The 14,076-nt window shown below is 49.3% G+C and overlaps 2 protein-coding genes and 1 long non-coding RNA gene across 5 annotated transcripts; 2 read left to right on the top strand and 1 right to left on the bottom strand.

Annotated features, from left to right (window-relative positions):
• Nucleotides 1–60: 60 nt before the first annotated feature.
• Lrrc61 (leucine rich repeat containing 61) lies at nt 61–8,495 on the top strand. Of its 2 annotated transcripts, none has more exons than XM_027428486.2 (2): nt 61–206; nt 6,050–8,495. In XM_027428486.2, the coding sequence occupies exon 2, from the start codon at nt 6,159–6,161 to the stop codon at nt 6,936–6,938; it is 780 nt and encodes a 259-aa protein (XP_027284287.1). In that variant the 5' UTR covers nt 61–206; nt 6,050–6,158; the 3' UTR covers nt 6,939–8,495. The 2 variants fall into 2 exon arrangements, with proteins under 2 accessions (XP_027284287.1, XP_027284286.1); XM_027428485.2 differs by having other exon boundaries at nt 154–286.
• Rarres2 (retinoic acid receptor responder 2) lies at nt 7,490–10,310 on the bottom strand. Its single transcript, NM_001244287.1, is given in 6 exon segments — nt 7,490–7,601; nt 7,752–7,873; nt 7,993–8,088; nt 9,445–9,549; nt 9,735–9,938; nt 10,245–10,310. Coding segments are annotated over 4 exon segments (492 nt in total). The 5' UTR covers nt 9,915–9,938; nt 10,245–10,310; the 3' UTR covers nt 7,490–7,601; nt 7,752–7,762.
• A 400-nt stretch (nt 10,311–10,710) lies between these two features.
• On the top strand, nt 10,711–13,643 carry LOC103160829. Of its 2 annotated transcripts, none has more exons than XR_003487489.2 (3): nt 10,711–10,988; nt 11,156–11,410; nt 13,067–13,643. It is a non-coding gene; the product is annotated as an uncharacterized LOC103160829 (long non-coding RNA). The 2 variants fall into 2 exon arrangements; XR_003487488.2 differs by lacking the exon at nt 13,067–13,643 and adding an exon at nt 12,117–12,702.
• Nucleotides 13,644–14,076: the final 433 nt, after the last annotated feature.

Genomic DNA, 14,076 nt, shown 5'->3' with positions numbered 1-14,076 from the left:
CGCCCCATCCTCCGAGGAGCCTGCACTCACGCCCAGACGCGGCCGCCCCGGAAGCAGCCTACACGGAGCATCACGACTCCCGCCCCTTCCGGTCACTCTATTTGCAGGCCCCGGAGCACGCGGGGGCCGCGCCGGAAGCGCGGTGTGGGTGCGCGCGCGCTCTGCGTGCGCCGGGAGGCCGGGTGCTTCCGGCACCGCCCGCTGTGGTGAGTGGTCCCGCCCTCAACCCCGGACGGCGCTCAGTAGTTACAGACAGGCCCGCCTTAGGCGACGGCGGTCCCGCGAGGTGGGTGCGGCCGTGGTTGGTGAATAAAGTCACCGTGACTTTATTATATTATAATATATTACATTAATAATAATATTATATATAAATAATAATGTATTATATTATAATAAAGGCTAGGGATAGCCCCCTAGCCTTGGAGAATTTAGAAATACCTCATTTTCCCTCTGTTTGGCGGCTATTCTCTCAAACCTCGATTTAGGGAGATTGCCCTGTCTGACATAAAGCTTACTTAATTCGACCAGAAAATTTGACTTTGTCACCCACGGACGCAGATGGCAGAAATGCCTACAGAGGGAGAAGGGATGCGGCCTCTTAGAGGTGCAGAATTGGGTGGAAATGACCTCGGTAGTTCATTAGGGAAACTGGGAGGTACAGTCTTCTGACAGGAAACTACCCGTGTTTTTGGTCACTTTTGCTAAAAGGTGGTTGACTGTTACATCTCTCGACAGATGGCTAACTTCGGGTGGGGTGGGAGACCATAGCACACGCTAGTGTAGAAAGGTCAGAGAGAGGGGCTGGCAAGTTTGTACGTAGCGGAGCTGTGGGATGCCCAGGGTGAGTTCAGCTGAACATGGCTTGTGGGGTGCAACCGGGTAGAATCAGGCGGCAAGGTCCCTTCTGAGCATGCTCCTGGGAAAAATTGGCACAATAACAAAGAGACCTCGTTATCTAATCAGACAATATATGGTATGAGCTGAGGCATCTCCGAGTCCACGTGAACAGATGTCAGAAGATTGTTCATCTGTAGGTTGCAGGTTTGACAATTATGTGACTTCCCTGGGAAGCTTTGGACAATACACTGTTTCAGTTCCCCATCCGCCATCCCTTCGTTGATTCGCCTGCCTGCAGACCCATTCTGCTTCCTGTCTGTCAGGAGAAAATCAGATTGCTTGCTGTTTCCATGAGCCCCAAACCTATCCCAAGTGAACCACCTTTTATTTGCCCTCTTTCTGGTATATTTTACTTCTCTTTTCCTAGGCACCTGTTCTCCACTTGAGAAACACCACCAATCCTTTCCCCTCCCTCTGCCCCCCACCATTCTGAGTGTACTCAGCACTCCAGCGGACCTACCAAAGGTTTTCATCCATAAGTTCTATAACCATTGGGATTTAATTTTTCAGAAACAACAAACTAGAAAAAAACTATACCAAACATATACAGACTTTTTTCTTCTTTTGAGCCCCAAAGCAATACAATGTTCTCAGCGTCATTGGTGATGTGGAGTGCAGAGGAGGAGTGTGGGCTCTGTACGGTGTCCTGTCATATAAAGACTCCCGCGTCCTAGGGTAGGTCCCCCTCTAAGTCTGGCAGATGCTGTGTTGCCTGTCCACACTTCTCCCTAGGCTGATGCTTCCTAGGCTCCATCATCAATTACTGAAGCTATCTTTCTGGAAATTCTCTTCCCTTGGTTTCCCTAGAGTCACTTTTTTTTTTTTTAAGTTTTCTTACATTTATCCCTTTGTGTTTCAGTCATTGTTGGTGTCTGTCCAGCCTTTGTCCTCTCCATATTGTCAGCCTTATCCAGGCAGCCACCCTGCCACTCCTGGAACTTCTCATTTTCCGTAAAAATGTGCCTGGATTTGTTCAAAAAGAACCTTAAACTCAGTCTGGACAGACTTTTGTGAGTAAATAGAATTACCAGTGAGTAAATAGAATTGTCCCTTCCTCCTCTGCTTCCCAGCCCGGAATATCTACCCCTGAATGGCCGGCCTTTCACGTGTCCCCACTCATTACTCTCCCAGGCCTACTGTGGTGAATCCAAGTGTAAGGGAAAAGGGTCAGCCAAAGAAACACACCCTGAACAGAGCCAAAGAAACACACTTTGGCCCTGCAAACAGAACCAAAGAAATGCACCCTGACCCTGAAACCAGTGCCAAAGAAACTCACTTCGTCCCTGGAATCAGAACCAGTGAAAGAAATATACCCTGGGCCTAAAATTAGAGCCAAAAGTCTAAAAAGAACCAGTGAAAGACACACACTTTGGCCCTGAAACCAGAGCCAAATCTGACCCTAAAACTGCAGAAAACCAACCAATCCCTTAACAGGATATCTAGCCATTCTGAGCTCAGGGATTGAAATCTGACCAGTCCCCACCCTGGAAATCTCCTTGGAAAAACTCCGCCCCTAAGAAGCCCTATATAAGCCCTGTGCCTGTTCAGCTTCTGGCTGTCAGGCTGCTCGGCTGTCCTCTGCCACCTTGGCAGAGAGCAGCCACTCTCCCAGATTCTTCCCTCCCAATAAATCTCTTGAATGAGGTTTGGGTGAGACCTTTTGCTGGAGCAGAGCAGGGCTGTGACACTTTTGGCAGGGAAACCTTCCCCTGGTGAGATGGAGTTACACTCCTGCTCTCTGGGGGACTAGAGCCAAACTGTAACAACTTTGCTGGGAAACCCTCTCCTGCCGGAGTGGAGCTGTTGCATCAGGAAGCCCTTCTCTGGAGCTGGGGAAGCTCTGTCCTACTGATACACTGGGGAAGCCTTTCCTTGAAGCAGGGCTGTAAGCTGCTGTGGTTATTGTGATCTGTGGTATTCCTTGGCTCCCGATTGCCAGAATAGCTTTCTATCCGAGCTGTAACACTCACTATTCTTTGGCTCCCAAGTGCCAGGATACCTTTCCATCCTGCCCATCCTATCCCATCCACCTTTGAAATGCTTTTCTCCCCCCCCTTTTTTCTTTTTCTTTTTCTTTTTCTTTTTTTTTCTTTTGGTGTTGCTGAGGATTGAACAATGCCAGGTAAAAGGTTTGCTGCTAATATCTCCAGGTCATCATTTCTAACTTTTCTTGAGCTTGTCAACCAGACATTCACTCTTGTACTTATTTTTTTCGTGCTGTAAATTAAACCCAGGGCATTGCATATACCAGGCAACTATCAGCCACTGAGTTATACCAACTCCCTCTTTTACTACTTTTTTCTTCAAAAAATGCATCGTTCAGGCTAGCCTATAACTGAGCTCCTTCCCCCTCTGCCTCCCAAATGCTCCAGTTACAGGCATTCTGTGATTTCAAGCATGAAAAAGTGAAGCAAGGCACCATGAGGCAAGGAGGCTTTCCAGGAGGTGCTTCGGACTAAAGATGTATGGAGTCTCTCACTCGAACAGCTTGGGTTCTGTCTTGTAAGGAGTTGTCAGCCTTGGATTATTTTATCAGGAGATTCAATCCTTAACAATTACAGTTGCAGGCATGTGCTACCATTCCCACTACCCATATGTGTGTGTGTCTTGAGGGTCATGCTGGGTCATTGTATTTCATGCTTTTTTTTTTTTTGGCGCAGGATGGGAGGGGGTAAACACCTATATAGGACTAGGAATTGCAAACAGAACAGGATTTGTGCCCCAGTGGCTCATAAGTCTGTGGATGGAGGTTTTGTGGTGAACTCTATGCTGCAACTCTGACAGGCAGATTTGTTCCTTTGTAGACTTCTGTTGGCACTGTTGCCTGGTTTTAATGCCTGTGCTGTCTTCATTGACAGCGTCTGGAGGCTTGGACTAGTAGTCTGGGTTGCAGGTTCTTTGGTCACTTCCGGCATTCAGGAATAGCTCTGGGCCAAGGATAGCCTTTTGCGCTCATTTATAGTTTTGCTCAGTTCTTGTACACATGTCACCTCTCATGGACCTTCATTCATTGTGGTGACTGAGTTTTATGCGACAAGCTCAAAGCCATTGACTCTTAGAGCCTTCTTCCAGGAGTGTGTAAGAGCTATCTCAGGTGGCTTATCTGTTTCCTCTTAGAGACTGCCCTGCCATCTCCAGTCATCTGTGGAGTTTGACACCCTGCTGTATCAGTGCAGGCTTTTGCTCTTAATCTTCCTGTGCAGCACCGTCCTCTGCGATGGAATCTGGGTGCTCACAGTATGTTGTTTTCCTCTGAGTCTTTTCTCTTCCAGGATAACACTTCCTGGCTCACCAGCCTCTTTTCTGTCTTTTTCTTTTCTTTCATCCTGTGTGCCCTGACTTCTTGACCTAATGTCCAGGGACCTGATCAAGGAGGAAAGGAGCTGAGGACATACCCAGGTGTTAGGCTGAGCATCTGGGAGGCTGGGCATCCCTGTAGCAGAAAGAGTGACAGGCTCTGAAGAAAGAGTTGTTAACCTTGGTCTGATGGTGGTTGATTAGCAGAACATACTGGAGACAGTCCAGCAATGGGGCCCTTGGAGGCAGCCTAGAGGAATATCGAGTAAGGGGTACTTAGAGGCAGACTCCTTCTAACAATGATGTCACACACGTGGGTCACTGTCCCACAGCCACTGATGACATGCTTGCTCGCCCCCCCCCCATTTTAAGAGCTGTATTAGGCACTCCTGCTCCTTGCTCAAAAATGCCTTCCTGGGCTTCTTCACCGCCCCCAGCTGCCCTTTTGGACTGTGATGCCAGACCTTCAGTAGCACTGTGCTGTCCAGCGCACAGTGATCCTTGTCTTCCTGCTGACCCGAGAGGCGATGCTGAAGCAGAAGAGCTGGTTGAGGTGGGGGTAGGGGTTGCCTGGAGTTGGAGCAACAGTGTGAAACCAGCTCACTGTAGCTTCTCTGTTAACCTCCAGCCTGCCCTACCTCCCTTGACTTCAGTTTCCTCTGTACCTAGGTCTAAATTCCTACCTGCCCCCTAGGCCTTATAGCTCTAGCCAGAGGTACAAGTTAGTCTGCATATTCTGGATGCCATTTTAATTTTAGGAAAATGGAAATAGCATTTTTGAGTGAATGAAAGAAGTTACAGCACGTTCTCATTGGGTCTTCATTTCTGGAAGGTGGCAATTACCCATTGTCTATTTAAAATAAATCTATGCCAGGAGTGGTGGTGTAACCCTGTAATCCTGGTTCTTAGGAGTGGCGTGGGATGGAGGAGAGCAGGAGGATTAAGAATTCATAGCCAGCTTGGGTCACTTGAGACCCTGTCTCCAAAAATCAACAAACCAACCAGTCAATAAAAAGAAATTAACTTTCAAAACAGAACCCCTTAGGGTTAATAAAGATATATCATAATAGTTACTAGAAAAGTCAAGTATCAATATTTGTTTTGAAGTCCAGATTAGAGCCAAACTGGTAATATGGTCCTGAGCCTCATATAGTATAGTTGTGACCAGTGGAGTGAGCCAGAGCCACTTCCCCCAGGTTGGGGCTGTGTCCTGCTCTGTTGCTTAGATGATCTTAGGCCTCACCTATCTCTTGGCCATTAGCTCTGGGAATCAAGGCTGGTGAGTCTGGCATTTGTGGGGGCTTCTGCAAACACAATGGCCAGAGAGTATCTACCCATGTGAGGCAAGAAGAAAGTCTGATTTAACATGATTGATTCAGTAGCTGGTGTTGGTTCAAGCCTCTTAGAGTCTGACACCAGGCAGTTTATTTTAGACATTTTTAAGTATAGTGCAATTTGGAAAAAGGTTTCCTGGTGTAACAATCCCATATATACAATAAAGTTTAGGGCATATTTACATTGAAATGCTTTTCAAAGTACATGTCACCTCTCCCATAAAGATTGCTTCTATAGATAGACTCCATGCGTCATCTTAAGGGCCCAGGAGAAGATCTGGGTGATCTTGGTCACGCAGATCTCGCAGAGGTTGCCTAGGCTGTTAACCACCTCCATTCCCAGCCCTCTGAGTGTAAAACAGAGATGCCTCTCTCTCTCTGAAGAGACAAACCTGTGTGTTTAATATTCCTGATTTCTTTGAGCACAAGGATTTCATGCCCTCTGCATGGCATCCTGCTCTTTCCTGCGTAACAGCACACATGCTCAGGGGAGGCTGGCCTGACTGTCGCTCTCTCTATAGGGCCCAAGCAGAGATGAGGGAGAGCAGCCTGCTGATTCCCAGAGACACCACATCCCTGTGACTATAGCAGCACTGCCAGGGCCAGGCCACCTGAATCATCTTCAGTATCATGGAGCCTTCTGGAGAGAAGCCAGGAGAAGCTGAGGGGCTGAGCATCACACCCCAGCTGCTGAAGTCCCGCTCTGGAGAGTTTGCCCTTGATTCCATCCTGTTGCTGAAACTCCGGGGTTTAGGGTTGGTGGACTTGGGCTGTTTGGGGGAGTGCCTGAGCCTTGAGTGGCTTGACCTGTCGGGTAATGCACTTACCCACCTGGGTCCACTAGCACCCCTGAACCAGCTGGCCGTGCTCAACGTCTCCAATAATCGGCTGACTGGGCTGGAGCCATTGGCTGCCTGTGAAAACCTGCAGAGCCTCAATGTTGCTGGTAACCTGCTGGCCACTCCTGGCCAGCTGCAGTGTCTGGCTGGGCTACAGGGCCTGGAGTACCTGAGGCTCCGGGACCCTTTGGCCCGGCTCAGCAACCCACTGTGTGCCACTCCCTCCTACTGGGCTGTGGTTCGAGAGCTGCTGCCTGGTCTCAAAGTCATAGATGGAGAACGTGTGAGTGGGCGGGGCAGTGATCTGTACCAGTTGTGCCGAGACCTGGACAGTTCCTTGCGCCGCAGCTCCAGCCCAGGCCCCATAGCCATAGAGGCCCAGCTATGGGTGGATCCTGACTACTGGGAATCCTGCCCTATGCAGAGCAGCTCCATTCTGGAAGAGGCCTGCCGGCAGTTCCAGGACACACTGCAGGAATGCCTTGACCTGGACCGCCAGGCCGGTGATAGCTTGGCCCAGGCCCAGCAGGCTCTGAGCGCTGCAGAAGCCACCTCCTCTGTTGTCTTCTGAAGGTGCCTCATAGCCCAGGTTTTCTCATCGTAGGGCGGTTGCCTACATCCCTTTCCTGCCCCATGCCCCTGCCTCTCTGGTTTTCTCTGGTCTCTTTGATGAGAGCATCCTAACTCCTACCCCACTCCTCCCCAAGGACATGTCGTGCCTTCCTTCCACACAAGCAGGGACATGCTTTCCGAGTGGCCTCTCGCAGGCATAGGAGGGTCTCTCACTATCTGGCAAATACTGCAGCCAGGCCCAGGGCATCCTGAGGCTGGGCTCTCCCAAGTGCCAAGCCTGAGGCTTTGTAGGTAAAGCTACTTGCCCCTGCTAACTCTGATTAAATGGTTCTCTGCTCATTTGCAGCATTTCTTGTCTCTTGTTCAGCAAAAATGCGGACTTCCATACCTCTGCTTTGGTCCTGTAGGAGACTCCTGCACTCACCTTCCCTGCTCCTTGCTGGTACGAGGCAGGAAGTGTGTGTGGGGGAGGGGGGCGGGTGACACACACACCATCCAGTCTTTGAGCTTTTCTTCTGTGTACAGTTGAGGGAAGAACAACACGAGGTTGGAAAGGAACAGACTCAGCAATTTTATTAGTGTGGAGTATGAAGTCTTTGGGAGTCAGTCAGTCCCGGTGCGTCCACTGGGCACTGCCACAGCTGCACAGGGAGATGGAGGTCTGGAGAAGAAGGGAGACCCAGACTGGGTATAAGGAGGATGTTTGGGTCTACTCTTAGCTTTCTTCAAGTTTCACATACCCCTCCTCTGCCTCCCTCAGCCCAATTTTCATGCCAAGGGCTCTGTCTCCGCTAATAACCTACCAACCTACCTGTCCAGGGCTTATTTGTGTTTCAGGGCCCTGGAGAAGGCAAACTGTCCAGGGAAGAAGTGGCTGCGGGGGTCCTCGCCAGCCTGTGTTATCCTATTGCACTGGGACTCCTGAGGCTCCTCCTGTTGGAACCGGTATCTGTTCCAGGAATGCCTGGGAGGAGAGGCGCGACCACAACCCCCAGGGGAATGTCTCAGCCACCCCTGCCTGCACCACTCTCCTTTCCAGAATCCCTTCTTACCTGAAGTCCTTGCTTCAGTATTGGGCAGTGGACCATCCGGCCCAGAACTTTACCCCTGGGGTCCAATTTGATGCACGCCAGGCATTTCCGCTTTCTCTGGGAGGAGAGTATGAGAGGAGGAAAGAGGAGTGAAGGGATCATGAGGGTCAGGGCGGGGACTGGCCTACTTGGCATTCTCTAGAGTGAAGAGATACAGTGGTTTGAATAAGAATATCCCCATAGGTTCAGATATTGAATACTCAGTCTTCAGTTGGTGGCTGCTTCAGGGGCTCTGGGGTTGGCTTGATGGAGGAAGTGCATCACTAGGGCAGGCTTTGAGAGTTTAAAGCCTTATACCACTCCCAGTTCACTCTTTCTGCGTCCTGCTTGCTTTTGAACACGTGAGCTCTCAGCTTCTTTCTCTGACTGCCATGCTTGCTGGTAGCCACGTCTCCCTGCCTCTCTGACATGATGGACTTTTAGCCCTTTGGAACCATAAAACAAAATAAACCTTCCTACTATTAGTCTGTTTTGGTCATGGTATTTTATCACAGTAACAGAAATATAATTAATCCGAGGGGCAAGGGGAATATGCAAGCCAGATGGACACGCAGCTTACCCTGGGATAGGAGATTTTTAGAAGTTCTCTTCTTTGGACATGGTCTTAAGAAGTAGCCCAGGCTGGTTTAGAGCTTGTGGTTCACCTGCTTTTACTTCCCCAGTGCTACCCTGCCTTGCCTGCAGACTGTAGTACTTGTTCAGGGATCATTCCTGTGTGAGCATGCTTGCGTGTATGTGTGTGTGTGTTGTGTCTGATAAGGACATTTGGACGTCCTGCTATATCATTCTGCTTTATTCCCTTGAGACAAAATCTCTCACTGAATCCAGAATTAGGCTGGCAGCCAGCAAGCCTTGAGTATCCTCGTGCCTCTGCCCACTATTGTGCAGAAGTTATAGGCATCTGTAGCCATGCCCAGCTGTTTTCATATGGGTGCTGGGGATTCAAACTTGGGTCCTCAGGCTTGCAAAGCAAGGCCCCTTACCACCTTGTCCTCATATTTACATTTCCCCCTTAAGATTTAATTTGAATAAAAGATCCTGGAACCAAGATTTTATAAATCACCAGTTAAACCCAGTTTCTTCCTTTAACTGATAGAGAGAACCAAGACCTTCAGTGAACCCACAAAGCTGTTAGCAAGAACCCAACCCAAAGAGCTGTGCCTTCACCCCAAAGGTCACCAAAGCAACAGTGTCACCCTTAGGGTGGCTGATAACTGTGAAACCCTGCAGTGAACTGGCTATAGCCTGGTCAGGGTACAGGATAACCTCCACGGAGAAGCTCTTTAGGAGGAGCCAGACAAGTGGGACCACTCTGGAGAAACTTTCCTCTTCCTTGCAGACAGCCCCCATGATGAGCACAGGGCTTCTCTGGGCTCCACACAGCCTGTCCCATCAGGAGAGCCCTTCACTCACCCCATTTGCTTTGATTTTACACTCGGGGTTTTTCCAGTCCTTCTTGAAACAGCTGGTCTGCTGGAGCTTAAATTCCAACCTCACAAAGGTGCCAGCTGAGAAGACCTACAGATAGACAGAGAAGAAGGCCAGCAGGTAATTCCTGGTGTCACTCTTCTCCCCCAAACACCACAACTTAGAACTGGCACAGCCTAGGAGGATGGCTGGCTGGTGGCCTTTCCCAGGAGAGGTTTCTGGGAATTCACTGGTCTCCAGGGCTTCAGTCCTTCATTCCCTACCCAGTCACTAACCATGTCGTTAGCGTTGTCCACACCGATCTCTTGGAAGGCCCACTGCACAGGTGGGTGTTTGTGGAACTCCTCCAGGGCCACCTGCAGGCCCCTGCGCTGTGTCTCACTGAGCTCGAGCTCTGTCCCATGTATGCCCACCATGCCCAGCCATAGGGCCAGGGAGATTAGCAGGTACTTCATGGCTTCACGTTAGACCTTCTGGTCCTGCAAAGATGATGTGTGGTCTTCAGCTCCTAGAACTGGGGTGAGGGTGGGGGGCACCTTCTCCCCGGACCTGCTCCTGGGGCCATGAGAAGTGGCCCTTTCTGAATCTCTACTGGTAATCCAACTAGCCCTTCCCACTCTGCAAGGCCTCATTTTTGGATGCCAGCATAGTTTTAGAGTTCCCTGCCAACAGCCCCGGAAAAGAGTCCTGCTGGCTATGGCCACTTATAGCCTCCTTTCCGAGACATTTTCTCTTCCCTCCGGGTCTTCCATTCATCTCCCAAATCCCCAGCCTCTCTCTGGTACCTTGAAAAATAACAGGTTTGTTGCTTTAGCAAGGCCTTTCCCTGTGTAGTCTCTGGAGCAGCTGTCCCCCTCACCCTCTCATCTCCTTTTTCTCCTCTCTTGGTCCCCACAGCCCCGCCTTTCCCCACTGACCCTTCTCCCAGAGTCCGGAGTTTTGGAGTTTCCCGTTTCCCAAAGTCCCCTGACCTTCCTCTTGGATTGGGCCAAAGGAGGGGGAGGGCCGGGAGCACCAAGTGAGACAGGCTGCAGGCTGAATATTTTTCAGAAGACGTAAATGTAGGAGGACATGCCAGCCCAGGGCGGGTGGGAACTGCAAAAAGCTTAACCCTCCCTGCACCAGGGCTGCAGCTGCCATTGTCAAAACCACTGTCCACGGGAGTGGGTGTCCCTCCACCCCTGCCCCAACCTGGCCCTGGGTTCTCTTTTATGTTTGTTTGTTTTTTGGAGACAGGGTTTCTCTGTATTGCTTTGGAGGTTGTCCTGGAACTCGCTCTGTAGACCAGGCTGGCCTCGAACTCACAGAAATCTGCCTGCCTCTACCTCCTGAGTGCTGGGATTAAAGTCGTGTGCCACCAACGCCCGGCTGGCCCTGGGTTCTCTAGGAGACAGATCTTCCCTCCTTTGCCTCCTCAGTCTAAGTCTATTATCTTTCAACACATGACTGGGGTCACCTGAGGGAGTGACTTTTGGAAGAACCCACTAGAAAGCCACTGATGGGGAAACTGAGGCTCCTTCAGTACCAAGGTAGCAGGTTTGTTGCTTCAGCTTATCTTGTGTGTCGAGTGAGAGAACTGCTGTGTCACTGGCTAGCTGCCTTCATCTGCCTTCCAGGCATCTCTCTCTTCTGCCTCTTTCCTGATGTCTCACTCACATAGGCCTAACTTTGGCTAGCATCAGTCTCTTCTTTGCAGAGGCTCCAAGTGGACCATCCCTCCTGCCTGCCTGCAGCTCCCCTCCTCAGCGCCCCCCTCCCCGATCTTCACATGTAGACCTGCTAGGCTGGATGTGTTTCCACCTACCTAGTGCCTGCCTCCCCCTGGACTGCCATCTGACCCTTGACCCTGATGCATCTCTCCAGCTAGACAGCCAAAGACTTGATCGAGTGCAGACATCATCACTACTTCCTGTCTGAGGATCTGAAGCCTTTCCAGATCTTAACTGGCCAGGTAAACCATTCCCCTGAGGGTTGAAGGACTGTTACGCTCTCTGAAGAAGTTTCTTTTAACCAGCCCCAGTTGCCCAGGGCTGCCCTTTCTTTCCAGGGTGCTGGAAATCTCTAGCAGAGACTCTCCTTCAGTAAATTCTTCCAGGGATGTGCCCTGAGAAGGGAGGGCTCTCCTGCAGGGTTGCCTTCCTTGTTGGCGTCTCATGTTGCTTTTCCTGGCCATTCCTGAGGTTCCAGCCTAAGTGAAATGACTTAAGGTCTCATATGGGCTGTTGGGGTGTTAGGAGCCTCCAGGTGGGACAGGTGGTCAACTGAAACTCACAAGGGCAGGAAAGACAAATGTCCAAATACTGATTCAGCTTCTGGGTACCTTGAGCAAATGGGAAAAGCCTGGGACTACATGTCATTAGCAGTCTCCATCAGTCCCTAAGGTCTGTTATCTGAGACCTTAGGGTCAAAGTGTGGGCCCTGACAGGCCTCTCAAGCTAGGCTCTGCTGTAAGTCCCCAATAACACAGACAAATAATAGTGAAAAAGGAAAAAGATTTATCTGATGTGGCCATTCTGGGAAGATGGCAAAGAACTACAGCGACCCCAGAGTCTGTCTTCTAGGCATTGACATAAAGTTTACATTACATTTAAAAAACGTTGATATTTTTGGGTATGAATGTTTTGCCTATACTACATGTGCATGCCTATTGTTCACAGAGGCCAGAAAAGGGCAGCTCATTACCTGGAACTAGTGTTACAGAAGATTGAGCCACCATGTCGATGCTGGGAATCAAATCTTGGTATCTGGAAGAGTATCCAATATATTTAACCACTGAGATCCTCTCCAACCCCTGGAATTCAGTTTTAAATAGATTTCAAGGGATGTGCATATTTAATAGTCTTGGTCAACATGTAGTCGGAATTTATCACACTTATCACTGAGCCACCAATGCCTCCTCTAGTTACACTTGTAAGATGGTCTAACAAGTTGCCAGAACTGTACGAAACCCTTCTGAGAGGTAAGTTCCTCCTGACTGACACCGAGTTCCAGCCTTTTTGTTCTTTCAACATGAGACTCTATAGCATTGCAGTCTTCTCTCCTCCCAGGATGGTTACAGTCCTGAGTCCTAACAAAGCCAGGCCCCTGAAACAAGATCTCACAAGGCTTCCCAATGTGTCAGACCATCTCTTTGTCTGAGAGATGGGGCACGGTCCCTTTGAGCTGTTGAGGATGGAATGGGAAATTTAGGGAAAGTGCCTGACTGGTAGAGTTAGGAATAAAGTTCTCTCTGTGCATGGTTCACACCTTGCCAGGATTCTTCATTTAGAGCTAAGGGCTTCCTTACCATGTGCTCTAAGCTTACCAGCAAGATCTTCAGCCCCAAGAACCCATCACTGGCATTTCAGTCTGCAGATATCAGTGAACAGAGGTAAAAGACGGTGATCAGGTTTTGCTTCTGTTGCTGTGAAAAAAACCTTGAGAAAAGCAACTTTGAGGGAGAGGGATTTTTATTCTGTTTGCAGTTCCAGGTGATAGTCCATCATTGTAGGGTAGTCAGGTAAGGACTTGAGCAGCTAGTCACACCCACAGTTGAGAACACAAAGGGAATGAATGTATGCACGCCCACTGCTCACTAGTTTTCTCTACTCATTTATGTGTCATTCAGGACCGGAACCCAGCTGGTGCCCACTTTCAGGCTGTGTCTTCTCACAATGAGTCAGAATCAAGACAATTCCCGGTATATACAGTCCCCCACTGAGACTCTTCCTGGGTGACTGTAAATTGTGTCATAGTGACAACTAAAACTCCACCACAAATGGCAACTGTTTCCAAAGAGCTTGGGCTCCAGGGTCAATATGCACACATGTGTGGCAATGCTGTGAGATGCCCTGGGAACTGGTAACCGGAAAAAACCTTCCATTATGGGACTTGAACTGAGAAAAATGGCAGCTCCGTCATCCTGCATGTGGAGGGGCATGAGAATAAGGGACAGTAATTCTAGGATGAGGGAGGGAGGCTGGGGGTAGGGTAGAGGGAGTGGATGATGGATGGACAGCTGTTGTGACCACACAGAATTCCCTCTAGTGGTCCTTGTGCCTGTGGTCTCTGTCCCAGCTAGAAGTGATCTGACCTTGATGCAAAGGTGACCACTTTGAAAACACCTTTCCATGTAAATTCACTGATTTTTTTAAAAAATCTCAATTCAATATAATAAATATACATTTAAAACATTACATTTTTGGTACTGGAGAGAGGGTTCAGTGGTTAAGAGTGCTGGCAGGCCTTCCAGAGGACCCGAGTTTAGCTCTCAGCACCTGTTTTTGTTACAGCTCATAACCACCTGTAACACTGGCTCCAGGTTCTGGGGCCTCTGACCTTCAAGGGCACTTGCACTCACAAACCCGGACACACAATTATAATCTTTAAAAAGTAAACTATTAACATCTCAGTCACACTAGCCATATATCAAGCTGGCCGACTCATATGTGGGCACTGGCTGCCTTATTGGATGGTGGATAATACAGAAAGAGTTATCAAGCATGTTAGTTAAAACTAAAAATGAATCATATATGTCTACTGTATGTGTAGACACATGGGATCGTTCTCGAAAGAAACTTCTCATAGTGATTGCACGTGAGGGAAGGAAACTGTACCTTTTTTTTTTTTTTAATTTTC

The sequence above is a fragment of the Cricetulus griseus genome, chromosome 8 (assembly GCF_003668045.3).
Source record: "Cricetulus griseus strain 17A/GY chromosome 8, alternate assembly CriGri-PICRH-1.0, whole genome shotgun sequence".
Taxonomy (NCBI): Eukaryota; Metazoa; Chordata; class Mammalia; order Rodentia; family Cricetidae; genus Cricetulus; species Cricetulus griseus.
This window is presented reverse-complemented; position numbering and strand designations above follow the sequence as displayed.

Bases quoted from the DNA above. Each gene is read 5' to 3' on its own strand.
- Lrrc61 (XM_027428486.2), top strand. From the start codon at position 6,159: ATGGAGCCTTCTGGAGAGAAGCCAGGAGAAGCTGAGGGGCTGAGCATC.